Raw genomic sequence first — 27125 nt, 5'->3', positions numbered from 1 at the left:
TCTTTTCCATAGTGGCTGTACTAATTTACATTCCCACCACCAGTGTACGAGATTCCCTTTTCTCTGCATCCTCGCCAGCACTTGTTCTTTCTTGTCTTTTTGAGCCTAACCATTCTGACAGGTGTGCCTCATTATGGTTTTAACTTGCATTTCCCCAATGATGAGTGATGTTGAGCATCTTTTCGTATGTGTCTGCTTGTCTTCTGTATGTCTTCTTTGGAAAAATGTCTTCTCAGGTCCTCTACCCATTTTTAATCAAATTATTATTATTTTTTTGGTGTTGAGTTGCCTAAGTTCTTTACGCATTTTTAGTATTAGTCCCTATCATATATGTCATTGCAAATATTTATTCACTGTGCAAAGGCTTTTTGTTTTGGTGTAGTCCCAGTAGTTTATTTTTGCTTTTGTTTCCTTTGTCTCAAGCAGCATATCTAGAAAAATTTTGTCAAAGAAATTTGACATGTCAAAGAAACTCCTGCCTCTGCACCTGGTGATTTTAACATCTATTGATGATCTTTCCCTAAATCAATCATGGTTACAAAATGGTTACAAAATGGTGTGAATCTTTGACTTTTTATGGGTGATAAAACTATACATAAAAACCTGGAAGTGATTATGTAAAAGTCATAATGGCAGTTACTTTGGGGGAAGAGGGAGGTAGTGATTAGATAGTTGGAGGCATGGGGGGCGGGAAGGAGAAGAAGGGTGTTGAGGTGTTTGCACCCACCTTTTTCTTGACCTCGGTGATCATTAAATGGATATTTACTTTGTAATAATTCACTGAACTGTACATACATTTTCTGTACATGTACTTTCTTGTATGTGAAAAAGGTTAAGATTTTAGCATGGAAGTTTCACGATAATATTTACATTTGTGTTTCAAGGATTCATTGCTCACCATGACTTATTTAATATTTTATATTATTTTACCATGACTTAATCTGGATTTCTCTTTTTTCCATTCAATTCTTTATCATCTGAAAATACTTCTTCAAGTAATTTTTTTTTTTTCAGGAAGAAAAAGTATATATACACACATACTTTGGGGGATGTTATAAAGATAATTGTCTCTAAAATGTTTTTCTAAGGGGCACCTGGGTTGCTCAGTCAGTTGGGCTTCCGACTCTTAGTTTCAGCTCGGGTCATGATCTCGGGGTCTTGAGATTGAGCCCCGCATCGGGCTCCATGCTCAGTGGGGAGTCTGCTTGGGATTCTCACCTTCTGCTCTGTACTGCTCCCCCTGCTCATGTGTGGGCATATGCTCCCTCTCTCAAATAAATAAGTTAATTTAAAAAAAAGTTTTTCTAAGATACATGTATCGTTCTCTCTTAGAAAAATTATATGTAAAATATATCTCCTAAGATACATATATACAGATATATGTATATATAAGCATATAGATATATACACATGTACATACAAATATAAAGTATCTGTGTACACATACACACACACGTACATGCATGCACTCACATGGGTACATAGAACCATCCATTTTTGCACACCGTTCATTTCTATTTTTCTCCAGCTCTGAATACTTCTGCATGCTTTCTACAAATGCAGGCTAGTCCAGCAGATTATACCCTCAGGCACTGAATATTAGTGCAGCATGGGGCAAATGCACTCAGCCACTTAGCCCTCTTACACTGAATGTGATTTGCATATGTTATTTACTCCGCTCGGTCTGTCTTCCTGCCGCTGAGTTTGTGTTTTGACAGTTCGGAGCTATAACAGCTGACGGAAGTGTCCAGGTGATATTGCTAAATTTATCATGGAGAAATATAGGAAGACGATCTTACTGGATCTTAAAAGAGGAGTTGTAGGGCAGTCCAGGTGCTTTTGCAGTGCAGTGAGGTTAAACATGGGCAGGCAGTTTAAGGATTTGGGGCAATTCTCCAATGCTCTGGCAAGAGCGAATGGAAAAATCACTGAGTGGTGGCTGGATGTCACTCTGGCCCAAGGCCTGGCGGTGGCTCCGGGGCCCCAAACAGATGTGAGTGCTTACCTGTGCACTATCCTGCAAGAACCTGACTGTCAAACACTCTTCAGTTCTGATCCATTTAACGTCCTGTTTCCTGCAGAAACCAGCTGGGCGAGTGCTTCCCGACTCCCTCCCATCCATGAGCCTCCACCACAGCTCAGCTAGATTTTGAATCCTTAGGTCACAGCCTGTGTCCCTCACACCTTTTTACTAAATATTTAGTGTTTCACACTACCATTTGAATGCGTCAGAATGTTTTTTTCCGAAATTCAGAAATTTCACGAGATCTTTCTAGACCTTTCAGAGCTCAGTGAGGTTTTTTTTTTGGTTTGTTTTGTTTTTGTTTTTGTTTTTTTGTTTTTGTTTTTTTTCCTTGACATGAAGACTCAAGTGTTTTGTCAGCTCAACGAAAATTCATTATTTATTCAGCCATTGTTCCTCCTTCTGTTTTCCTGGATTTTTTTTTATCCCTGTCTTTTTTGGTTTTCCCCTCCCGTGTTTTGTCCTCTCTAGCCTTTTTCTCTGACTTCTGGGAAATCATTCAAGCTTGTTGTCTAAATCTTGTATTTAGATTGCCGTCTGTTTAATTGCCTTCCTTGTGGTTTTTAATTTGACAATTGTACTTCTGTCTGGATGCAGTGTGTCTAGTAACAAAGTTGTTACTCACTGTGGCTTGCACTCAGTTACTGTCCTGTGGAATCTTGTTTTTTAAAAAAAGAAACTGGCTCCTCAAGATTTCTCCTTTTCTGGAAGGAATTGTCTTCTCTTGGGCAGAAGAGGTGAGGGAGGGAGAGGATGCTCCCTCATTTTGAGCTCTTTCTTTACACCTGCTGCCTGTTTGCTCCTCTTCATACAAGGGAGATCAGTGTCCGTCTGTTAGAAGTGGGGAAGGTTCAGGATGCCTGGGTGGCTCAGTTGGTTGAGTGTCTGCCTTCGGCTCAGGTCATGATCCCAGGGTCCTGGGATCGAGCCCTGTGCCGGGCTCGCAGCTCATCGGGGAGTCTGCTTCTCCCTCTCCCTCTGACCCTGCTCACTGCTTGTGCTCTCTCTCTCTCTCTCTCAAATAAATAAATAAAATCTTAAAAAAGAAGAAGAAGAAGTGGAGAAGGTTCCTCTATGTCAGCATAGGCTTTTGGGACAGTTTTAGGCCCAGATGAGGGAAGAAGGAAAGGGGCCTGTGCTTTCTGCTTGGACTCATTTACCTGTCCCTGCTGAAGATGTGAGCAGGTGTAGTAGCCAAGGGGGTTTCTCCTAGGCCTCCAAAGTCTGAGCAGGTCCCAGAGGCTCTGGTTGGGTGCGCTGGAGTTCCCCACCAACTACCCCTTTTTGGAGTGCCATGAGCGAGTTAGAGCTTCTTTGCTGAGTCACAAGATTGGTCTTCCCTTCTGTTCCCAGTTTCTGTTCCATATTTGACTTCTTTTCCTAGTGATATTGTTAGATGTTACCCCCGCCCCCATTCTAAATCTCCATTATAGGGAATAGAGGGAGTAAAACGAATACCCTCAAGAAAAGCTCTTTATTCACTCTTTGTTTTAACATTTGTCTTTAAGTGTGATGAGCAATAGAAGCAAAAGGCCTGATAGCATAATGACTTCACAACCACCAGCGCCCACCGTGAGTACAAAAAGGCCCCAAACTTATCTGAAAATACGTAGCGCGCGTTCTGCCTTTAGATAGAATGTACCGACACTTGCAACTGGGAGTAGAGAACATTTACGAAGTATAATTGGAGTCCGATATTTCAATATCATGTATTTCTTCCTGCTTTTGACCCCATCCGTTGTGTGTCATACTTTACATTGTCCGTTGTTCCTTTCTGCATTGGAACGGCCACTCCACTCGGTGTCTCACATTAACACAGGATGGAAATAATAATCTTCTCAGAACCCAATGCAAATCCTTACCAGGGAGCAAAAGATCAGTTTCTCTCGGGAGGCTGGACTGTCCGGAATCCGAAAGAGTCACCTGGTGGTTTCTCCACCTGTTCTCTGCAAGTTGTGTTTAATTTGCTGGTTCGAGACTGTGGTTGGGGGAATTCCCACCTTAGCTTGCGGGCTGCAGGGTGGGGATTCCCCCAGGCTCCCTGCCCTTGGAAATCTGGGAAGTTCCTACCAGCTGACGCCAGCAGACCAACCCCCCAGTGGCAGGATAAACCTTTTAAAAACGGATCTGACAGTATGTTTCAAAGTCCACGCAGCGATCCTAACCACAGGTTGTTAACTTAAGGAAATGAGACAAAAGAAGGAAAATGATCAGGGAGGAAAGAATCTGTTGACTCATTATGTGTAAATATAGAAGCATGTTCTGTACCCCACAATGGGCTATTTTTAATGAGTGTTTATTTAATGGAATGAATATTTTGTAACCATTAGAAATTATAACTGTGAATGGAGACTGTAGCAACATGAAAGAGCACAAAAGGTATCATGTTCATGGGGCAAAAGGATTATGTGTTGCAATTATATAAAAATAATATGTTTATGTCAAATCTTAGGAGAGAACACATAGAGGTGATTACTGGGGCATTTGCATAACTTTTGACTTTTCTCCCCTCTCATTTATAAACTGCTATTAAATAATTTTTATCGCTTAAAAAAATAGAGTTGGTTTTGTAAACAAACAAACAAACTAGTAATCAGAAGAGGTTTACCAACCAAATGAAAAGCTTTGTGTTCGGTCTGAGATTAAAAACATCAACCCCCTTGGGACGCCTGGCTGGCTCCATCGGAGGAGTCTACAGACTCTTCATCTCAAGGTCATGAGTACGAGCCCCACCGTTGGGTGTAAAGATTACTAAAATAAATAAATAAACTTAAAGAAAAAGAATCAACCCCCTCAGGGTTGCCTACTGATCTTTGCTGAGCTCATCCACTACAAAGTCTTGATTTACCTCTAAGTTGTAAATATTTATTACATAAAGTTTAAAAGGAATCTATCTAGAAACCCAATTAACCCATAACAACTGACAAATACTTAGTGTCAGACAAGGCATGTGTCACACTTGACTCTCTTTAGTGACAGAGGCTGATCAAGCCTGAATTTTATATTACATACTGCAGCATTAGAACATAACTAGACTGTAATCAATTGCGTGTACCAAGCAACTATATGGAACAGAACTGTTAACTGTGGAACAGCCAGATAGGACACGAAGAATGGGTGCTAAAAACATTTGCTTTTGTATATGCTCCTATGTATAAGCTCATCTGTGTTCTGTGCAGACTTAGACAAAAGCTTAAGTGGCATGTCCAGCCCTCACATCGTATTGTAGGATGAATTCTGTGCCCAAAGCATCAAGATATCACAAGATCTCAAAATCACTTCCTCTGAGGGTCCACCAAAGTTTTCAGCTAAGTGCTTTTATCCCAGAAGAGAAGACTTAGGGAGGTAGATGAGAGGTGTCTTGTGGAAGAAAGAACACTGGTGTTGTGTTCTGGAAATGACTAAGGTGGACCATGAAAAGCAGGCAGGTTTTCGGCTCAATGTATAGAACCTTAATAATTAGAGTCACCCTCCAGCTCAGGCAAGGAACTGATTTCCTCCTGAGTTTCCAAGTTACCAGTCGCAGGGAGCATTCAGCAAAATGTTTAATCCTCCTGCTGCCCTGGTTGCTATAAAAAAAGGGAGAGAAACTGCGGGACGATCACATGACCTCTAGCCGCTCCACAGTTTTGTGATTCTAAGGCATTTGCTTTGTCTTTCTAGAACGCATGCCTGCCTGCCTTCCTGGAAAATCGTAGGAGTATCATAATACTGCAAACTTAATTTTTTTTCTGGTTTACATTTTTAAATTGAGGCACAGTTTACATATAGCAAAATGCACAGATCTTTAGTATTCAGTTCTGGGTGTTTTGACGACTGTATACAATTGTGTCATCATTTAGAATCTTTCTGTCATCCCAGAAAATTCCCTTGTGTGCCCATCTAGTCAGTCCCCCCCCGCCCACCACCACCCAGAGGCAGCTACTTTCTGATTTCTGTCCAGTACTATCCTTATACTTCATATAAATAGAATCAGGAAATAAATATTGATTTTCATTTTCTTCTTTTAGCCAACAAAATGCTTTTGAGATTTATTAGGTTGTTGCATTAATAAGCAGTTCATTGTTTTTATTGCGGAATAGTATTCCATTATACAGATATGCCTAGCATGCAGATTTGCTTAGCCATTCTCCTACGGATGGGTATTTGAGTTGTTTCTACTTTGGGGTTCTAAGGAATAAGGCTGCTGTGTATATTTTTGTGCGGGTCTTTTTGGGAAATATGTTTTTGTTTCTGTTTGGTAAATGCATAGGAGTGAAATTTCTGGGTCGTAAGTTAGATATATGGTTAACTTGATTAGAACTGAGGAACACTTCTACAATTACCTTTGTGCCAAATCATCCCCAGCAATTAGCATTGTCAGTCTTTAATGTTAGCATTCTAGTGGGTGTGAAGTGGTATCTCATTGTGGTTTAAAATTTGCATTTCCCTACTGACTAATGATGTTGAGCCCCTTTTCATGGGCCAATTATGTGTCTTCTTTACAAAACATCTGTTCAAATCTTTTGCCTGTTTTAAAATTAGGTTGATTGGGGTGCCTGGGTGGCTCAGTCTGTTAAGTGTCTGCCTTTGGTTTGGGTCATGATCCTGGGGTCCTGGTCGAGCCCCACGTCGGGCTCTCTACTGGGCAGGAGCCGGCTTCTCCCTGCTGTTCCCCCTGCTTGCACTCTCTCTCTCTCTCAAATAAATAAATGAAATCTTTAAAAAAATAAAATAAAATAAGATTAGGTTGATTGTCTTTTTTCTTGTTAATAGATGGGTGTGTTCTTTATATATTCTAGATATGAATACTTTGTCAGATGTATGTCCTGCAGATATTTACCAGTCTGTGGGTTGTTTCTTAATTTTTGTCATGGTGTCTTTGGATGAGCAGAAATTTTTGATAAATTCCAGTTGACCACTTTCTTTTCTTTTGTGCATAGTCTTTTTATGTCCTATCCAAGAAATTTCTGCCTACCCAAGGTTATGAAGAAATTGTTCTGTTGTTTTCTTCTAGAAGCTTTACACTTCGAGGTTTTACGGTTAGGTCTTTGAACCATCTCAAATGAATTTTTTGCTTTTGATGGGAGCAGAGTCAAGATTGTTTTCCTCCTATGCGTATTCACTTGTTTCAATATCATTTGTTGTTGAAAAGACTTTTCTTTGTGTATTTGACTGACTTATTGTTACCTTTGTTGAGAATTGAGTACACACACACACACATTCTCACTCACACACACATTCTCACTCATACACATTCTCACACACACACACACACACACACACACACAGGGGTCTGTCTCTGGACTCTCTCTTGTTCCATTGATCCATTTGCCCTTCTGCCAATACCACACGGTCATGATTGCTATATATTTATAATAAATCTTGGATTTCAGTAGCATAATACCTCCAACTTTTATTTTTTCTTTGGCAAGATTATTTTAGCTCTTCTAAACCATTTGCTTTTCCATGTACATTTTAGAATTGACTTACCAGTTCTATTTTTTTTTTAATGCTAGGATTTTAAATTAATTAATTTTTTATGTTAATACCAGCGTAGTTAACCTACAATGTTAAATTAGCCTCAGGTCATAACGCAGTGATTCAGCAGTTCCATACATCACCCTGTGCTCATCACAAGTGCCCTCCTTCATCCCCATCCCGTTTCACCCCTCCTCCACCTCTTCCCCACCTCCTACCCCTCTGATAATCATCAGTTTGTTCTTTGTAGTTAAGAATCTGTTTTGTGGTTTGTCTCTTTTTTTTTTCCTTTGTTCTTTTGTTTTCTTTCTTAAATTCCACATATGAGTGAAAAACCTGCTAGGATTTTGATTGGGACTACAATGAATCTGTAGATCAATTGAGAGAGAGAAAACGTATCTTTAAAACACTGAGTCAATCCGTGCAGGTGGTAGACAGCTGTCCATTTCTTTAGGTCTTCTTGAATTTCTCCCAGCACTGTTACAGTTTTCCGTGTAGACATCTTGCCCATCTTTGGTTAGATTTATTTCTAAGTGTCACTGGATAGGCTGGGGAGACCCTGGGCCCTGGGGCCTCAACCCAGTCCATCCCAAAGGTGTTGCCGAAGGTTCTTGGTCTTGTTAGAAGGAAGAATTTAAAGACAGACACAGCACAGAGGAGTGACCCAAGCAGGAACGTTTGTTAAAGTGAAAAATACACTCTTGAGATGTGAGAGCAGGTGAGCCCTGGGGGTTGGGTTTCTATCTTTTATTGATGATTGATGGTTGATGGTTGTTAACTAAGGGATGGAATATTCACCTCTCCAGGCAGGGATGCAGGGGTTTGCACCTTTTCTTCCTAATTTAGTCAGGGGTTTCCTTCATGGCAGCCACCATCTTGGGCCTGGTAGGTTTGATCTGGCTTCTTGTGGAGTGCTGCCAGGACAGGCCTCTGACCTTCCCGAGAGCTGGCCATAACCTCCTCATTGTTGGCCTCCAGGTAGCCTGTTAGAACCTAACTCACCACCTACTCTCACATAAGCATTTGGTGTACTTTTTGATGCTATTATAAATGGTAGTTTTTTACTTTGACTTTTCAGTTGCTTGTCACTAGTATATAGAAATACATTGCTCTTTATAATTGACTTTGTGTCTGCAGATTTGTTAAAGTCATTAATTAGGCCTAGTAGTTTTTAAATAAATCCATTGTTTTCTCTGTACACAATCATGTCAACTGCAAATATACGTATTTATATCTTCTTTTCAAATCTTTTGCTTTTCTTTTCTTGCCTCCTTAAACAATGTGGGACTTCTAATAAAATGTTCAGCGGAAGTCATCAGAGCAGATGTCTTCACGTTGTTCCCTGATCTTAGAGAAAAAGGGTTCAGTGATCCACCGTTAAGGATAGTGTTAGCTCTGGTGTTTTCACAGATGTCCTTTGTCAGGTTGAGGAAGTTCTCCTTCAGTCCTGTTTTGCTGAGAATTTGTATGATGAACGGACACTCAGTTTTGTCAAATCCTTTTTCTGCGTTTATTGAAATGATCATGAGCATCTTAGTCTGATCACTGATTTCATGTATTTCTCCTTTTCCAATGTTTGTGTTTAGAGCAGTGCACTTCTGTCCAAGCTCTGCTTTAGTTGCATCCCACAGACTTTCATTTTGAATTCTCATTATCATTCAGTTCAAAGTATTTTCTGTTTTTCCTGTGATTTTTATTTTTGTCTCATAGGTTTTTCAGAGGTGGTTTCCTTAATATTCCAATGTGGGGATTTTTTTTAGTTTTCGTCACATGTGCTCTTTCACCATGAGAAAAGGTTTCTTTTCATCTCTGATAATACTCCTTGGCTTGAAGCCTGTCTGGTGTAATATAGTGTAGCCATGTCGGCTTTCTCAGGCACACACTTTATAGGCCTTATATTCAAAGTGAATTTCTTGTGAAAGCATATAGTTGTTCTTTCTTTCTTTCTTTCTTTCTTTCTTTCTTTCTTTCTTTCTTTCTTTCCTTTTTTCTTAATCTTGGCTGATTTTTTTTTTTTTAAGATTTTATTTATTTGACAAGAGAGAGACACAGCGAGAGAGGGAACACAAGCAGGGGGAGTGGGAGAGGGAGAAGCAGGCTTCCCGCTGAGCAGGGAGCTGGACACGGGGCTCTATCCCAGGACCCCGGGATCATGACCTGAGCCAAAGGCAGACGCCTAAGGACTGAGCCACCCAGGCGCCCCATTGACTGATATTCTTTGTCTTTTAATTGAGGAGTTAGTCCATTTATATTTAATGTGACTATTGATATAATTGGGTTTAGGTCTGCCTTCTAGGTATTTGTGTTCCTTTTGTCCTGTCTGTTTTTTGTTCCTTTGTGCCTACTTTCCTCCCTTCTTTTGGATAAATCCTGCATTTTTTTAGTATTTAATTTTATTCCCTCTGTTTTTTGTTTTTTTTTTTTAAATCTATACCTTTTGGGGTGTGTGTGTATGTGTGTGGTTTTTTTTTTTTTTTTTTAAGTGATTGCTTTAGGTCTGTGTTGCTCAAGACAGTAGTCACCATCCACACACAGCTTTTAAGTTTCAATTAGTTAAAATATGAAAAAATTAAAATATGTTCCTGGCTTAAGGAGGGCACTATTGTGATGAGCACTGGGTGTTGTAAGGAAGTGATGAATCACTAAATTCTACACCTGAAGCTAATATTACACTGTATGTTAACTGGAATTTAAATAAAAACTTGAAAATGAAATAAAACATGTCCCTGGCTATAGTATGGAGAATGGATTGAGAAGATGCAGAACTAACAACAGGAAGATAAGTTAGGACATTGTTTTTGGAAACACTGGCACGATTTTGTGAGATATGAGTAACAGAATTTAAGCGATATCGTGGGATCGAGAGATCCCAGAGGCAGGGTCACCTGAGTGGCTGCAAGTGGCATGTCCGAGCTGGGGAAGGGGGGGAGGCCAAGTGACTGAAGATTTCTGGCGTGGGCCAGCAAGTGAATGTCGGTGCCATTGATGGGGACAGGGAATGTAGGAGGGGACTCAGGTTTAGGGGAAGATGAAGAGTTTAGTTTCAGAGACCTTGAGAGTCCGATATTTGTAGAAATCTCAGGGTACAGATAAGTAGTAGGCAGTTCGCTGCCTGAGTCCAGAATTTTGGAGAGCTATGTGGAGCAGATTTTCAAGTTTTTAATTTACATATTGAGGACACCAAAAGGTATGTAAAATCACCATGGTAGTACTAGAGTAAAAATACACAGCAGTGTGGGATTGTCAGCATTTAAGGGGAAGAGGAGACTCTAGACAGAGCTTGGAGACAGATGGAAGGAAGACGGGGAGAGAGAATGTCACTGAATATGAAGGAATAGAGAGTCACGAGTGAATTGTTAAATAGCAGTGAAAGGTTTTCTAGGCAGGTGTTCTTTTAATTTTTATTTATTTATTTGAGACCGAGAATGAGAGAAAGAGAGCACATGAGAGGGGGGAGGGTCAGAGGCAGAAGCAGGCTCCCTGTCGAGCAGGGAGCCCGATGCGGGACTCGATCCAGGGACTCCAGGATCATGACCTGAGCCGAAGGCAGTCGCTTAACCAACTGAGCCACCCAGGCGCCCTAGGCAGGTGTTCTATAGGTAATATTTGACAAATTTGGCTTAGTCTAAGATGCAGCAGAGTGCTTTGAAATTATGTCTCTCTTTTAGACTTCATCCATTCGTTGCCTTTATCTGTGTTTATCTGTATTTATTTATTTATTTATTTATTTATTTTAGAGATTTTATTTATTTATTTGAGAGAGAGAGAATGAGAGACAGAGAGCATGAGAGGGAGGAAGGTCAGAGGGAGAAGCAGACTCCCTGCTGAGCAGGGAGCCCGATGCGGGACTCGATCCCGGGACTCTAGGATCATGACCTGAGCCGAAGGCAGTCGCTTAACCAACTGAGCCACCCAGGCGCCCTATCTGTATTTATTTTATCTGGCTGTGTACTAGGCACTCTCCTGGGCATCACAGGTAGAGCCATGAATGAAAGGGAGTCTCTGTCATACTCTTCCCGCAAAGGAAAGACATGCGAGCAAATCATTAGATGCGAAGCTTAAAGGTCCGTAAGTAAACAGAGGTGGTAGGAAGGGCTGCAGGAGCCAGGAGAGAGCAGCCAGCTCTTCTGTGCCTTCCACATGCTGTTCATTGCATACGCGTTGCTCTCTTCCTACCTCTTCACCGACACGGGCTTCAAAACTCAGCTCCGGCATCCTTCTGGAAACTTCCTTCGATTCCTTTTATTTCTTTAACAGAAACAGTGACTCATATTGGATAGTGTATCTCTAAAGCAACAACAACAACAACAAAAAAGAGCAAGGGAGGAAGGAGTGAGGAACAGGAACCAAAATTGAAATAATAATGTGTACTCATTAGAAGAAATTCAAACAGTACAGAAAATGCAAGGAAGATCATCCAGGATCCCAGTACCTAGAAATAATCATTATTCACATTAGGTTGACATCATCCAGAAATATCCTTGTAGGTTTGTCCAATATGAAAGGGTGGATAGAAATAATTTTATATCATTAGGATCATGCAATATATACTATTTTAAGTGTTGCTAAGTGCTTAATTTCACTTTAAGGAGATTAGTGTAGTGTCAACGATACTTCCAATTTTAAAAGAAGAGGATTAGTGTTTAAAAAAAAAAAGAAAAGCTGAACTTCACATAAAGTGTTCTTGACAAGAGATAGTAATTACTAAAAGATCCATCTAAGGTTGACAAAAAAAAAAGATGGTGGTTTTGAAAAGCCGTGGGTCTCCATGTTTCCCTTTTCAACAGCTCGATAGGACTCCTCTGTGAAGTGATGGAGAAATTAACACCTCCAACTTCCTTCCACCTTTCTCCCCCCAACCCCGAGCCCCCCAGCCCCCCAACTGCTTCCTGACTTTCAGTTATAATTATAGCATCACTGTTTACAACATTTATCTACCTTTTTGTAAAGTAATCCGTGTATCTGCTGATCCCCAGCTCAGTATTTCGATGGCCCCAGATCTCTCCAGCATCTCTTCGGTCATGGTCTCTGGCCTCTCCATCCTAGAGTTCTTTATTGCTACTTGCCTCTTGGTTGGCTAGATTTCATCATCAAGCTGTTTTCTCGAGAAGGACTCCGGTAGTCCCTGGAGTCTCCCATAGTCCATCCACCAGCTTTATGCTGGAATGACAACTTGGCCAAGCATAACTTTGCTGGGTCCTGCTTTCTTTCCCTTGGATGTCTGACAGCCCTTCTCTGTGTCCCAGTCTCGCGGGAAATCAGTTTCCTTCTTTACTGCCACTCCCCCCACAGCAGCGCCACCCCCTTTTATGAATCAGAATTGCAGATTTCAAAGAACATACGTGAGCTCTTTACCTTCCCCTCACCGCACAGGAGAGAATTGATTGGTAGGGAGGCCACGGCTCTGACACTGTGATGTGAGCTGGAGTATTTCTGGAGTATTAACCACGCATCTCTGTCTTCCTTTCTAGAGATAATTGATGACCTTGCCAACCTGGTGGAGAACACAGATGGGAAGCTCCGCACTGAGACCAGGCGTGTGAATATGGTGGACAGAAAGTCAACGTCTTGCGGTAAAGGATAGCTACCCTTATTGTTCTGCCTCTCTCATTGCTTGCACATTTACTCTACTTCCGGTTTCCCACATTGCCTAATTATTGCAGGGATTTGGTTGCCCTTCTAATGCAGACAGTCCCATTTGATGAAGCACTGGAATTGCTAAAAGAGACCCAAATCTTGCTAAAATGAAGTGAGTTGTAAGGGCGCCTGGGTGGCTTGGTCAGTTAAGTGTCTGACTCTTGGTCTCAGCTCAGGTCTGGATCACGGGGTCGTGAGTTCAAGCCCCACATTGGGCTCCGTGCTGGGCGCGGAGCCTACTTTAAAAAATAATAATGAAATAAAATGAAATGAAGTGACTTGCTACAAATGTGGGAGAAATCCAATGCATTGTTATTTTCTTTTTTAATTTAAAATAGGAAACCTCTGTGTATGCTTACAGAGAATACCAGTTTGGGAAATTGTGAGACAATATACAGGTTGGTGCTGATAGATCCTCGTGGGTATTGAAGGCCATCTTGCTTACTTTGTGCCTTTTTTTAGTCACAAGCTTAACTGTTGGAGCTTGGACCACAGAGCAGTTAAGAGGCCAGGTTCTGAAGTCTGGTTGAGTTCAAATCCTACATGTAGTGACGTTATCTTTGGCGATCGCCTTACCGCTTAGTACCTTGTACACAAAGTGGGGATACATGGGCCAAGATAAGAATCCCTTGGTGGGATTCTAACAATACTGATTCTCTGGCTTTGCCCTAGAGCTTCTGATGAAGTAGGGCCGCGTGCCGTGCGGTTTGAACTATTTGTCGCCTGTGTGCAGTGCCCTGCCCGAGGCCAGCAATGATAAATGGTAGTGACAGTAGGAGTGGCCACAGTGATCATTACTGGGTGCTTCGTCTCACAAAGGTGCACGAGGTTTATGAAGCTAATACCTTTATTACAAGCAGCAGTACGATAGCACTCAATACCCCAGTGATCTGAGCACATGCTTTGCCTCTTAGCCCTTTCGATATGAAAAATGCAGTGGATCCCTCTGATCTGTCCAGTTTTAGAACAAGGATCTCTGTGCAGGGGAGACCTGAGATGTACGGCCCGACAGGCATTACCTTCTTTACCTGATGTGCTGGCTAAACGGAAGTCTAGAACAACAGGGTAGCTGAGGACAGGCAGCCATGGACTCTGGGACCTCCGGAAGGGGGACTCTGAGGGGCCTCCCTGCTCCCCTGTTATCACCTGTCTGTGCTCCCCAGCCCCGGAGTTCTCATCCGCCAGATACCAGCCACGCTGTGCTTCTGTTCCCATGGACGTGCGCTTCTTTCTGCTTCCTGCCGAAAGCAACACCTCCTTGTTTCTTGCTTTACCCACCTTCTCATGTAACTTCTGCCCAGGGAGACTTTGTTCTGCACTAGATCATTTGGAAGCAGAGAGATGCAGGTGCACCCCCCTCTTCCATCTGTTACTGTCTTTGATCTCTATAGAAACTTAATCTTATTGACTCTTAAAAGAGTCGGTAACCTGGTTATCAAAATTAAACTGTATAGAACATGTGAGGGTTCTAAAGCTGGCCATCTTCCCTGACTTTCCGTATTTATGTGGAGAGGCCCTGCAGTGGGCGGGGGGGGGGGGGGGGGGGGGGGGGGGCTGAAGGGTGGGGGCTCTAGAGCCTGGGCTTGCATCCCAGCTCCACCAGTCACCAGCTATGCAACTTTGGGGAAGTCCAGACTCCCCTTTGCCTCAGTTTTCCTGTCTTTGAAATGGGAATGCTAATGGTATAGCCCGAGAGCGTTGTTGTAAGGGATAAAGGAGTTAATATAGATAAAGATGTAGGTATAGTTACAGATGATATAGATACAGATCGATACAGATACGTAGCACTTAGAACAGCGTGCAGCACATAGTAAGCTGTAAGTAAGTATTAGCTATTATCTCTGTCTGTCTAAAGTAGGGATAGTCTGGGGCACCCCTGTGGCTCAGTCAGCCCGGATTTGGGCTCAGGTTGTGATCGAAAGGTCGTGGGATCGAGCCCCGCATTGGGTTCTGCACTCAGCACACTGAGTCTATTTGAGATTCTCTCTCTGCCTCTGCCTCTGCCTCTCCCTGCCGCTCACTCACTCACTCTCCAAATAAATAAATAAATAAAATGTTTAAAAATAAATAAAGTAGGACTAGGCTTCCCGATTCAGTGACAACTTTCTCGAAGTCTTTGTTATGTGCGCAGCTGTCATGTTAACTATTTTGGCATGAACGTATTTATAGATATGTTGGTAAGCTTCTTGTATTTGCAAACCAGTGGCCCTCAGCACACGTTACTCGTGAAGTTGTAATGAGGAATGTTACTTCTGTTGCCAGTTTTTTATTTTACAGTATTGCTTATTAGTGTTGGTGTTTATACCCAGAAATGTGCATAAAATCTTCTAACTTGAACTCTGTTCCATTTTTTTAAATAGAAGAAATATAGAGACTCTCATAATTACTAAAATGCGTGTTTTTAAAATAAGTTAGCTGTAAATTTATCTTATGTGCCATTTATATTTAGTTATATATAATGTGCAACAGAATTACAGTTGGCCCTTGAACAATGCAGAGGTCACTTGCAGGCAAAGTTGCATATAAGTTTGACTCCTCCAAAACTTAATTATTAATAGACTACTGTTGACTGGGAGCTTTACCCATAACATAAACAGTCAGTTAGCACGTATTTTGTATGTTATATATACTGTATTATTACATATTACATATGATTATAAGCATATATTTTATAATTAAAGTATATATCATACAGTATATTAATATAATAATATATAATCATTAAGTATAATAATATTATATATTATGTACTGTATTCTTACATTTAATAAAGGAAGCTAGAGAAGAGAACATGTTAAAACCATAAGCAAGAGGGGCGCCTGGGTGGCTCAGTCATTAAGCGTCTGCCTTCAACTCAGGCCATGGTCCCAGGGTCCTGGGATCGAGCCCCACATCGGGCTCCCTGCTCGGCGGGAAGCCTGCTTCTCCCTCTCCCACTCCCCCTGCTTGTGTTCCCTCTCTCACTATGTCTCTGTCAAATAAATAAATAAAATCTTTTAAAAAAAAAAATTAAGGGGCGCCTGGGTGGCTCAGTCGTTAAGCGTCTGCCTTCGGCTCAGGTCATGATCCCAGGGTCCTGGCATCGAGCCCCGCACGGGCTCCCTGCTCGGCGGGGAGCCTGCTTCTCCCTCTCCCACTCCCCCTGCTTGTGTTCCCTCTCCCGCTGTGTCTCTCTCTGTCAAATAAATAAATAAAATCTTAAAAAAAAAATCATAAGGAAGAGAAGGTGCATTTATAGTACAGTCCTGTGTTTATTGACAAAAGTCCAAATGTACGTGGACCCACGCAGTTCAAACCCGTGTTGTACAAGGGTCAGCTGTATATGTAGGGACTCAGAAGGGAGAAGTCCAGTAGTACAGCAGCGTTAAATAGACATTTCTTCGTTCTTTCAGTAGAAATACTTTAAAGAGAATTCTTTTATCCTGTCCATTTGTTTCCCTAATATTTACTTAGCAGTGCCATCAGTAATGTTGATCAACACCCTAATAACTAACCTTATAGCATTTCTGATACCTGATACCTTTAAAGGAAAATTTATTGCATTTATATCTTTGTAGGGAAATCTGTAATTATATATATGTTTGTTGGCAAGCAGTGCTAGTTTTTGCATGTTGATAAAGGTTCATCATGCGGCCTCCCGAGCTCTAGAGAGGTCAGACTGGTTCAATAACACCCTGCTGTCATTGATCAGTATTAAGCCTGTGAAGTTATTATGCCCTGTGGAATTGACTGAGTGGGTCCATCAGCCCTTGCCAAAATTGACCTAACTTGTTTTTTGTAAAGATTTCATTTTTATTTATTTGAGAGAGAGAGAGAGAGAGAGAGAGAGAGAGAGAGAGAGCACGAGTGGGGGGAGGGGCAGAAGCAGAGGGACAAGCAGACTCCCTGCTGAGCGGGAGCCCCACACGGGGCTCGATCCCAGGACCCCGAGATCATGACCTGAGCCAGAGTTAGGCGCTTAATTGACTGAGCCACCCAGGCGCCCCTATTAACCTAACTTAAAAAAAAAAATTATTATGATAAAAGATACATAAATATAAAATACATATAAAATTTGCCATCATAACCATTTTAAGTACGCAGTTCAGTGGCATTGAGCGCATTCATGTTCTTGTGCGGCCGTCAGCACCATCCGTCTCCAGAACCTTTCCATCTTCTCCAACTGAAGCTCTGACCCCGTGAAACACTGACTCCTCCTTCTTCTCCAGCCGGCCCCTCTCAGCCACTGCTCTACTTTCTGTCTCTGTGAATTTGACAACACCAGGTACCTCTAATGAGTGAATTCACACAGTATTTGCCCCTTTGTGTCTGGCTTATTTCACTCAGCAGAATGTCTTCAGTATTCTTCCATGCTATAATAGGGTGTGTCATGAATTCCTTCCTTTTTTAGGCTAAATAATATTCCAGTGCGTATACATACTACATTTTGTTTATCCATTTATCTGTCAGTGGACCTTTTTGGCTATTGGGTGAATAATGCCAGTATGAACATAGGTGTACAAGCATCGATTCAAGTCCCTGCTTTTGTGCGTATATACGCAGAAGTCCTGTTGCTGAATCAAATGGTAATTCAGTGTTTAATTTTTTTTTTTTAAAGATTATTTATTTGAGAGAGAGAGAATGAGAGACAGAGAGCATGAGAGGGAGGAAGGTCAGAGGGAGAAGCAGACTCCCTGCTGAGCAGGGAGCCCGATGCGGGACTCGATCCCGGGACTCCAGGATCATGAACTGAGCCGAAGGCAGTCGCTTAACCAACTGAGCCACCCAGGTGCCCAAGTGTTTAATTTTTTTTTAAGGAACCATTATATTAACCTGTCCTTTTGTTTTGCTTCCAGTCCCTAAACTCTCTCTTTTTTTTTTAAGATTTACTTATTTATTTTAGAGAGAGAGAGAGAGCTCCTGCAAGCTGGGGGAGGGGTAGAGGGAGAGGGAAAGAGAGAATCCCAAGCAGAGCACTCCACGCTGAGCACAGAGCCAGACGTGGGACCCAACAAAGGGCTTGATCTCATGACCCTGAGGTCACAACCTGAGCCAAAATCAAGAGTTGGACACTTACCGGACTGAGGCACCCAGGTGACCTCCAGTCCTTAAACTCTTAGGTACTTTCTGGTGGTTTGATTTTTTTCCTGAAAAAGCCCATTTGCAGGCAGGGGTCAGGGACTTATGTAGCCTGAGAGAGGCAGGCAGGTGGGGTAGAAGTTATTGTCCTGGGCCCACTCCAGCTGAAAGGTGTAACAGGAGACCCTTCCCCTATTGAGGTGGGTCCCCAGAGAGCACCCTTAGGGTAAAAGGGAACTGGAAGTAAGGTACCTTTGGGAAGTGTGGAGACGCAGCCTTGGCATTGAGAAGATTGGAGAGGGAAAGAGACAAAACCATAGTTCCTGACGAGTTGGGGGCACAGAACGGCCCTCGTGTGGATTTGCATTGTGAGCATCCATCTCAGCCTGGGCCAGGAAACCCCAGACTCTGCATTTGGTTCAGAGTTCTAGATTCACATGCTAGAGCCCCAGGTGCCTGGCAAAAATAATGACATGCCTGTCTGGAAGAGGACATCTTTATCCCTGGTCTCTAAGAATCACCCCAAAATGAATTGGTCAGAGCAGTGACCAGCACACAGTCAAAGATAACCTAGCAGATGTGGAAACAGCACAGCATGAGCCAGAAGCAGCCACAGACCACACTTCCAATCTGCACAGACTGGCAGTAGTAGAATTATCAGACAGAGATAAGAAAATCACCTATGCTTGGTATATTTAAAGAAAGAAATGACAGGCTTGAAAGGATCTTCAGAAAACAGGAAACCATAGAAAGTAGCAGAAAATTTGAAAAGGGACCAAAATCAAGCTCCTAGAAATTAAAAAAAAAAAAATACCTGAAATTCAAAACTCCGTGGGCATATTTGGTAGCAGCAGAGATAATCAACCAGCGGGCAGCTAAGAAAAATATAAGCCATAGTCTCTCTCCATAATTGCCAGCTAGCATATACAAGAGATGTCCAAACGCTATGGAAGTTACATTCTGATCTCAATAAGAAAGGGTTTGGAGGGCTTGGTCCAGGAGCCTCGAGACACAGCAAAGGGTCGATCCCCTGTACTTCCCAAATGCAAGGCACGGTTGATCATTTCCATGTAAACACGCGCACACGCACGCACAGGAAGCACGAGCGAGGTATATTTTAACTGTTTGCGGGGGAGATGTTAAGCGACCCACTCAAGTGTCCCTCGGTTACTGTTCACGTGGCACCCCATTTGTTTAACTCCGGGGACGTGAGTGAGCCGAGGGTAGCAGCGGGCACATCATTTTCAGTGCAGAAGTAGGTTGTGAACCGTGAAATGGTCTTTTGTTTCCCTCCCCGCAGCACGTCTTCTTTGCTGATCTGATACATATAAGTCATAGCTGCTTTCGCAGGGAGGAAATTTCCAGTTGTTAGCACACACTGAAGTGCAAGGGGGCCACACAGAAGGGCCTGGCGATGAATTTGTTTGTGCAGTCGTTAACAAAGGATTCAAGCACGTCTTTGTAAACCTTTCACTCAGGAGCCCCGGCTGCAGAAATTTTACTGAGATCTTTGTGTGGCTCTTCTTCCTTTTTCCTTGCCCACCCCTAGCCCCCAGATAGCATCAAGTAGAAAACAATATTGTCTTTTTCCAGCGTCCAAACGCAGATGAGATTGGTATTTTCCATCGGTCCCTATATGTACTTTCAGATCTGTTACTTGTGTCAGGGCGTCTCCACAAAAGCAAGATCTTTGTCATCGCAGTTAAATATTCAGTGTGCCTCCTCCTCATTAGAATTCAAAATAGAGCCTCGTCTGAGTCTGACGGACGAAGCCAATTGTGAGAGGCCAGACTGAGAGTTCTGAATGACTCGGGGTGAGGGACAGTGTTGCTTCTCAGCATATTGACTATTACGTAATGTTGTCTAAGCACGTCGATTGTGATTTTAGCCACATTTCAGTGATGTGGGGAAAAATCCACCCGGCTGACATTGCACTAACACCGTCCGAACACGGGACCCTCGATGGGCCTTCCGCGTTTTGGCGTGTGACTCTCTTAGGGAGGCTTACGAGTAGCACAACACAGTGCTGTGGAGCCTGAGCTGGGTCACAACGTGGCCTCTGCCACTTGGGACCCGGGTGCCTGAGAGAGCCACCTGCCTTGTCCGCGTGGTTATTCTGCACATTCAGTGAAAGCAAGCTGGTGGCCCAGTGGCTGGTTCTAGTGCGTCCTCAGCAAACGCCAGCCATGGGAAAGCGTGGGTCTCAATCGGTTTGCCCAGAGCCGCCTTCATAAATAAGACTCAGAGGCTCTGACCCTTGTTGGAAGGCAGCATAGAAGGGCTTTTAAGGAGAACAGTGATGACCTGAGAAAGTTTCGCAGGGATAATCTGGAGCTAGGAGGTTCATGTCCTCATTGAATTAGAAATGGAATTGCTTTCTTTCAAATAAACTGCAATGTGTAATTTTGTGGCTGAAGCCATTACCGGGCATGAAATTGGTAAGGGGCACGTCTAGTGCGCCCGGGATGGTGCTGCCTTCCCTTGGATAAGCATGAACATATTTTTTCTTACATTAGCTCTTTTGAACAACATAGGTAGGAAGCTGAATTCTAAGTTGTCTGGTTTATTTAACTAACCTTGGAGACCATTTAATCTCTCAAGGAGTTGTTTTTTAAAACCCTACCACAGGGGCACCTGGGTGGCTCAGTCAGTGAAGCGTCTGCCTTTGGCTCAGATCATGATCCCAGGGTCCTGGGATCGAGCCCTGCATCGGGCTCCCTGCTCCGCGGGGAGCCTGCTTCTCCCTCTGCCTGTGCCGCCCCCCCCCCCCCACCCCACTCATGCTCTCTCTCTCTCTCGCTCGCTCACTTTCTCTCTCAAATAAATAAAATCTTAAAAAATAAAATAAAACCCTACTGTAAACACAGATTATTAGATACCTAATTATGGGGCAGAAGAATAACTGTGCAGATTCTTTTCTCTTACTGTTTATCAAGAATATTTTTCTTGCCTATTGTCTGCTTCTTTCTCTTCTCCTCCTTCATTGAGATAATCCAGGTAAGTTCCTCCGCTCCCTTATTCTTTACAGACCTGCATGTCTGTCTCTATACCCAGTGTCGTCTTTCATTCCATGTCTATGGAGAAATGCCCGGTCCTCCACTGATGCATGTCTGCCCTCAAAGCCATCTTGTCCTCAAGCTTCATTCCCCATCCGTTCTTTTCATTTTTCCCTGTCAACACCGGCATCATCTGCGGGCCAGGCACTGGGCTCTGTCCCAGAGCTGAAGGGTGGGTTGGGCATGGTGCCTGCCGTGGAGTGGAGGAGAAGGACGCAGTGTAGATCCTGGTGACTACAGGGTGCCCAGGCGGAGACGTATCTCAGCCAGCCTAGGGGCTCAAAGGTTCCAGGAGGACACAACATGGGAACAGAGGCCTGAGGAGTGAGTAGAACAGGCTTCCCCTGGGTCTGGTAAAGTGGAAACCCAAAGTAAGCAGGATGTGTATTCTGTGATCCCGTGGCGGTGGGGGGGAGTGAGGGAGGGAAGAAAGAAAGGAGGGAGGGACAGAAGGGAAGGTGGGAAGACCCATGTCAGAACTGTAGAGGACAGTTTGCTAGAACATACAGAGCTAACACTGTTCCTTCAGAGTGGTGTGAGCCGGCCAGGCTTGGAGCCAGGTGGCCGGAGACTGTCAGTGCCTGGGGTGCTTTCCTAATTGATTAATTGAAACTTTAAGGAAAATCTTAATATTAATCTTATAATTCTATCTTAATATTTTGGTACCTCTCTAGTCATTTTTTTCTACCCATAGTATTTTTACACGATGATGATGATATTCTATTTTTAACACTTCTGTCTTTTTAACATGTTCTTATAAGCCCTTTTTTCTTTTGGTGTCATTAGTACCATTCTGTCAAATAGATACACCGTCCTTTACTTGGGTACTCTTGTTTGGGGGCTTTTAGACTGTTTCCTCATTTTGCTGTATAAGTAATGCTGTATTACATACGTAAAGCTTTTCTCCATAAATAAGACTTGTTCCTGTCATGTAGGCTATCGGTTAGGATGCTTTCAGGTCCAGAAACAGAGACTGGATCTGGCTCTTTTTTCAACAGGGCCCTGATTGGGAGGTTGTTGGAGCCCAGAGAAGGGACAGGAGGCTGGAGGGCCAGGGATAGAGCAGCCGTCCCTGGACAAAGAGGCCAGGATGCTGCAGCCAGAGTAGCTGAGCGACGCCCCCACCTCTCTTGGTCAGAGGAGGGGTGCTGAGCTGGCTGGGCCTGGCCTTTGGCGGTGGGCCGAGGAGGAATCTGACCATGTTGGGCTTCGTGTGATTGGAGCTCCCTCAAAATGGAAATTGGGGTTGGTTCTGGACAGCCAGGGAAAAAACAAAGCAAAACAAAACTTGGCCATTACAACCACATTACTTATTTCCCAAGTCTATTTATTTAGGCCCAGGGTGGGAGCGGTATTAAGTTGATATATATTGCCAAATTATTTTCCAGCGATGTATCAGGAACCAGCCCCCACTCGGACTTATTGGCCACAGTATGTTGCGAAAATCCAGTGCCGCCCGTCACCCTTGAATAACTTCTGGTATTGAGAAGTTTCTGTTCACCGGAAATCCCTCTTCCTTGATTCCTGTGACACAGCTGGGCACCGAGGAGAAGAAGTCAGAAGACCTGGTGGCCAGCCTCAGGGAGCACGCACTCAGACAGGAAGGCAGTAAGCTCAGGGCAGTGCGTTTACGGAGCCTACCGGATGGTCACACGACACCATCGAAGCAACCTCATTGGGGCCGCTCATTCTGGAAGGTTGGGTAGAAATCCAGCAGAGGCAGGCTAGCGTTCCAGGCAGTAGGAAATACAGGTTTGCAGGAGGCACGAAGGCCCGAAACGACACTCGGTTTCTCAAACAAGAATTGGGGCTGGCCGGCTGGGCCCGAGGGTGCCTGCCGGAGAGGTGTGGCGGTGAGGCTAGTCGCAGAGGCTAGGCCAGCTCAGGGGGGCCCAGGCCACAAACCCAGCCCCCTTTTGGCTTGCATCGCTTTCCCTCTTCCCACTTCCACTGAAGACCTTACGTTGGGCTCAGTCCTCTTGGCACTTTATCTTTAAGCTTCTTCATCTGCTCTCTTGGACGGCTTCATGGTCAACCGGAAGTTCCACAGTCTCAGACCCGTACTGCACCTGAAGTTCAAGGTCTGTGTCTTCAGGTGCTGCCAGTCCGTTTCTCTGGCCTGCCCCCCAGCTCCCTCTCAATCTGGGCATCTTCTTTGTACACTCCTTACCTGCAGGAGAGACCAGACAGGAACCTTCGTAATGAAGCAGGCCACTGCGATGACCTCCAGGGACAAATGGGAGAGTAAACAACAGATTGTCGCCAAGTGGGAATGCCGTGCCGGTCATCTCTCTGCTTGTTTTCTTGGGAGAAGCCTGAAATCTGGATCTTCAAGTGAGATCTCCCAGTATTTTAGTGTTGACAGTAAATTAACATTTAAAAAAATGTCCATATGGGCCAAATAAAACATGTCACAGCATACTTCTTGGGGACCTCTCGGTAATATGCATCCAGTCCGTCCCCCGGGCCTATTTGGAAATGACTCTGAGATCTCCTTCTTCCCTCTTCATCGCTTGATGTTCTCACCACTCTGTTTCTGGCTCTTGTCACTTTTATGTGGCCATTAAAGATAATAATGACAAAGCCTGTTTATCGGGACAGGAAAATGTGCATGAGTGGAGTCTTGATCATATTTATAGAAACTGTGGCCCACATCTGGTTTTGGTGTATGAATGCAGCAAACGTGTCCCCCTTGCCCCCCGCCCAGCTGTCAGCGTTACAAAGAGAAATAAGATGAGTCTCTCTGCTTAAGGTGCTTATTTTTTAAACTTGCTTTTCCCAATTGATTTTAAACTGTTTCCCTCCCTTAGACCCATCTGCTGCATTTTAGACAAAATGACTTTTCTCTGTCACGGGGCTGATAGAGACCAAGTAGTAAAACCGTGCAGTGCATGACTCTTAGACCTGCTTCTGGAACCCAAGAGAAATCTGCGGCACTCTGATGACTATATTGGGATTGGCCCAGATGTATTTCAGGGGCTAACGTGTACGGCCCACAGATCTCTCCTGCTCTGGGCACCCCTTACGTCCTCCCTTCCTCCTGGGCCCTGTGGTCACTCGTGAAATGTGTAAAATGCATGTGTGAGGCGTTTGTGGTCAGATGTCTCGTATATGTGACCACATCCCTGTTGTCTGCTTTGATTTTGAGTTCCTACTGTGGAAAAGCCCATTTTTCTGCTAATGGCATTTATTTGGGAAGCAGGAATAGGAGCAGTAAGTTCAAATGTTGATGCTTTGGCTTAATCCAGGCAAAATGAAGCCTTTGAGAGAAGCGCAAAATTGGAAAACCTTTATTTAATGGAAGGTGATTGATAGGGGCTGACAGCCTCAGAGGCCTCCACGCTTCTGTAATCTGCTACGAGGCTATCATCAAGGGGTCAGAAATGATCACAAAGTAGAATCATTTTTTGATTATTGTTTTTGCTTGGTGTGGTTTGGAAAGATAAGGTGTGATTTCCAAGGGTGGCTTCTGTTGTTACGGGAGTAATAATTACATCGTGTGGGCCTCGGTCGGTGCTCCCCCGCCTCCAGTGTACATGTTTATGTGTGTTTTCTGGTAATGTGTGTTCACCAGTGACTTCACGTGCTTTCAGCCGGCCCTGCAGGACCCATAAGGACTGACTGGGCTGAGAAGGACCGTCAGGAGGCCTGGGACAGAGTATGCTTTGCGTACTTGAGGTATACTTTACCTCTGTTATTTGCCCACTGCCCATGGCAGGGGGAAGAGTGCCCCAGCACCTGCTCGACATGTCTTGTCAGCCCAACCTAACCCTTCAGGACTGCACCATTACACCCATGTGCTTCCATTCGTATATGGATTTTCTTTAATATTTGTAAATTGAAATGAAATGAAGAACTGGATTCTGGTCGTGACAGAGATCACCCAAGCTGGGTAGGCCTGGGAGCGGGAAGTGACTGGACATCTCTGTACATGCAAAACCAGTGGTTTGGACTAGACGCTCTTTGAGGTTCTTCCAGCCCTGTCATCCTCTTTCCACACCCCTTTGAAGAGAATCAGGCACCCCCTCGCAACCCCGCCGTACCCTACACACACACACGGAGTAATAAATCAGAGACGAGCCAGGGGTCTAGGCCAGAACTGTATCCGTCTCATTTCCTATAGGCTGGCCAGCACCAAGTTAGATACTTGCAGGATTAAATCATAGCTGAATAGGGATTTTTACCTGCATCGTCCCGTGTTCCTGTGTTGATTGCAAATGTTGTTAACCAACGTCTATCATTTTTCTCATCGGAACAAAACAAGAAAGACGGGGGAGTTTTTAATGGAAGTTACAGAGGAAGTTTGGTAGGTTTATAAAGGTGGAAAATAAAGGAATGGGGTAATGGGACTAACTCCTGGGTTCTGTGTTCAAGAGTAGTTGCTAGAAAGAGATTCCTAACACTTCTCTCTCAAGTTGGGCTATTTTTAGTTACTGTTTTAGAAGTGAGTTGGTGGGGGCACCTGGGTGACTCAGTCGTTAAGCGTCCGCCTTCGGCTCAGGTCATGGTCCCAGGGTCCTGGGATCGAGCCCCACATCGGGCTCCCTGCTCCACAGGAAGCCTGCTTCTCCCTCTCCCACTCGCCCTGCTTGTGTTCTCTCTCTCGCTGTATCTCTCTCTCTGTCAAATAAGTAAACAAAATCTTGAAAATAAATAAAAAGAAGTGAGTCGGTGGAACATTTTTTTTTTAGTTTTTTGGAAAACATCTCTAAGATTTAAGTTTTTAGCACGGTTTTCATGCCTCTCTCCTCTTAAAAAATGTAACTCTAAAATGGGTTAAATGGACACGGAGCTGAGTTTAGGGTTGTTAAAGTCACAGTTGTTCACAAGTGGATTGTCTTCTTCGTGTGTTATCAAAACAGAAATTCAGGTATCAGATTATCTTCCTGATCTCCTGTGTCTACCCTGTTTAGGGGGCCTCCTGGCCCCAGCCAGTTTTTGGTGGGTGCTCAGAGAATGGGGCGGTTTTACTTAGGACATTAGCTGTAATAGCCAACATTGCTTAGGAGAAACAGCAACCACCGATAAATAAAGTTGAGCAGTTGTCATGGTTTTAGAAATGGTAATAATTAATAGCTGGCCCTAGTACTGTCTGACTCTGTCCAGGCACATGTGTTGTTCTGTCCACGAGTGAATCCCCCCTCACACCTGCTCTTCAGCCTGCAGCCTGCGTGAAAAGCAGCTCAAGTGCAAAGTAATGCTTACGGTCCAGAGAATCTGCCCTTGTGACTTCCTCTTGATCCTAATGAAACATGCCCACTTGGAAGTGCACATGTTGGAATGAAGTCAGAGGGATTGGGTAGTTGAAGGGAATGTGTAGTATTCAAAAAATAACTAGATAATTCTCCCTTACCAAGCCCCTTGGACGTGCAGTGTTATCAGCCAGATATTAACCTGTAAAGAACTCGACTCTAGACGTTGTCACATTAATGAGAAATTGAGATAGCTCTTCATCGTCTCCAGCACAACCTCACCAGTGACTCGGTATTTAATCTTTGGCTCCCCTTTTCTTTCTTTCGCAGGGCCAAGCAATCATGACAATTTCCAGTCATTGAACCAGCGTTAAATTCCTAAGAAAAATTGATTTAGGTCTCATTTTAAATCACTGATGAGTTTTCTCTGCCCATGCGTGTGAACAGGGAGATCAATTTCTCCGGATTAGCAGTAGAATGCTCTTTGTATTGGACTTGAGTCTCAGCTGTCCGTGACACGAGCCGTCTCCCGCAGCAGGCACCTCAGGTCTCTGCTCGTCTCTGCACGTCGGGTATACATCTGTGTCGGCCTTATGTCTCCTGAGCAGCCTCCACGTGTGCGCTCACTTGTGCTTATTGGAGACGTTGGCCCTTGAAGCAATAGCTCCTTTCAAAATGACTTTGGGATTTCTGGAAAGC

The 27125-nt window shown here is 43.8% G+C and overlaps 1 protein-coding gene across 3 annotated transcripts in view; it reads left to right on the top strand.

Moving 5' to 3' along the window:
* STX8 (syntaxin 8) overlaps positions 1–27125 on the top strand; it is a 248449-nt gene that overhangs the window by 140253 nt on the left and 81071 nt on the right. For 2 of the 3 annotated variants that reach the window (XM_021694545.1, XM_021694546.2), the window contains exon 7: positions 12955–13056. In XM_021694545.1, coding sequence (XP_021550220.1) covers positions 12955–13056 — 102 coding nt within the window. Of the gene's footprint in view, positions 1–12954; positions 13057–23410; positions 23523–27125 lie in introns of those variants that run through there. The other variant, XM_021694547.1, reaches the window with a different exon arrangement.

The sequence above is a fragment of the Neomonachus schauinslandi genome, chromosome 15, assembly GCF_002201575.2.
Source record: "Neomonachus schauinslandi chromosome 15, ASM220157v2, whole genome shotgun sequence".
Taxonomy (NCBI): domain Eukaryota; kingdom Metazoa; phylum Chordata; class Mammalia; order Carnivora; family Phocidae; genus Neomonachus; species Neomonachus schauinslandi.
The sequence above is the reverse complement of the archived record's forward strand: the minus strand, read 5'-3'. Positions and strand labels throughout refer to the sequence as shown.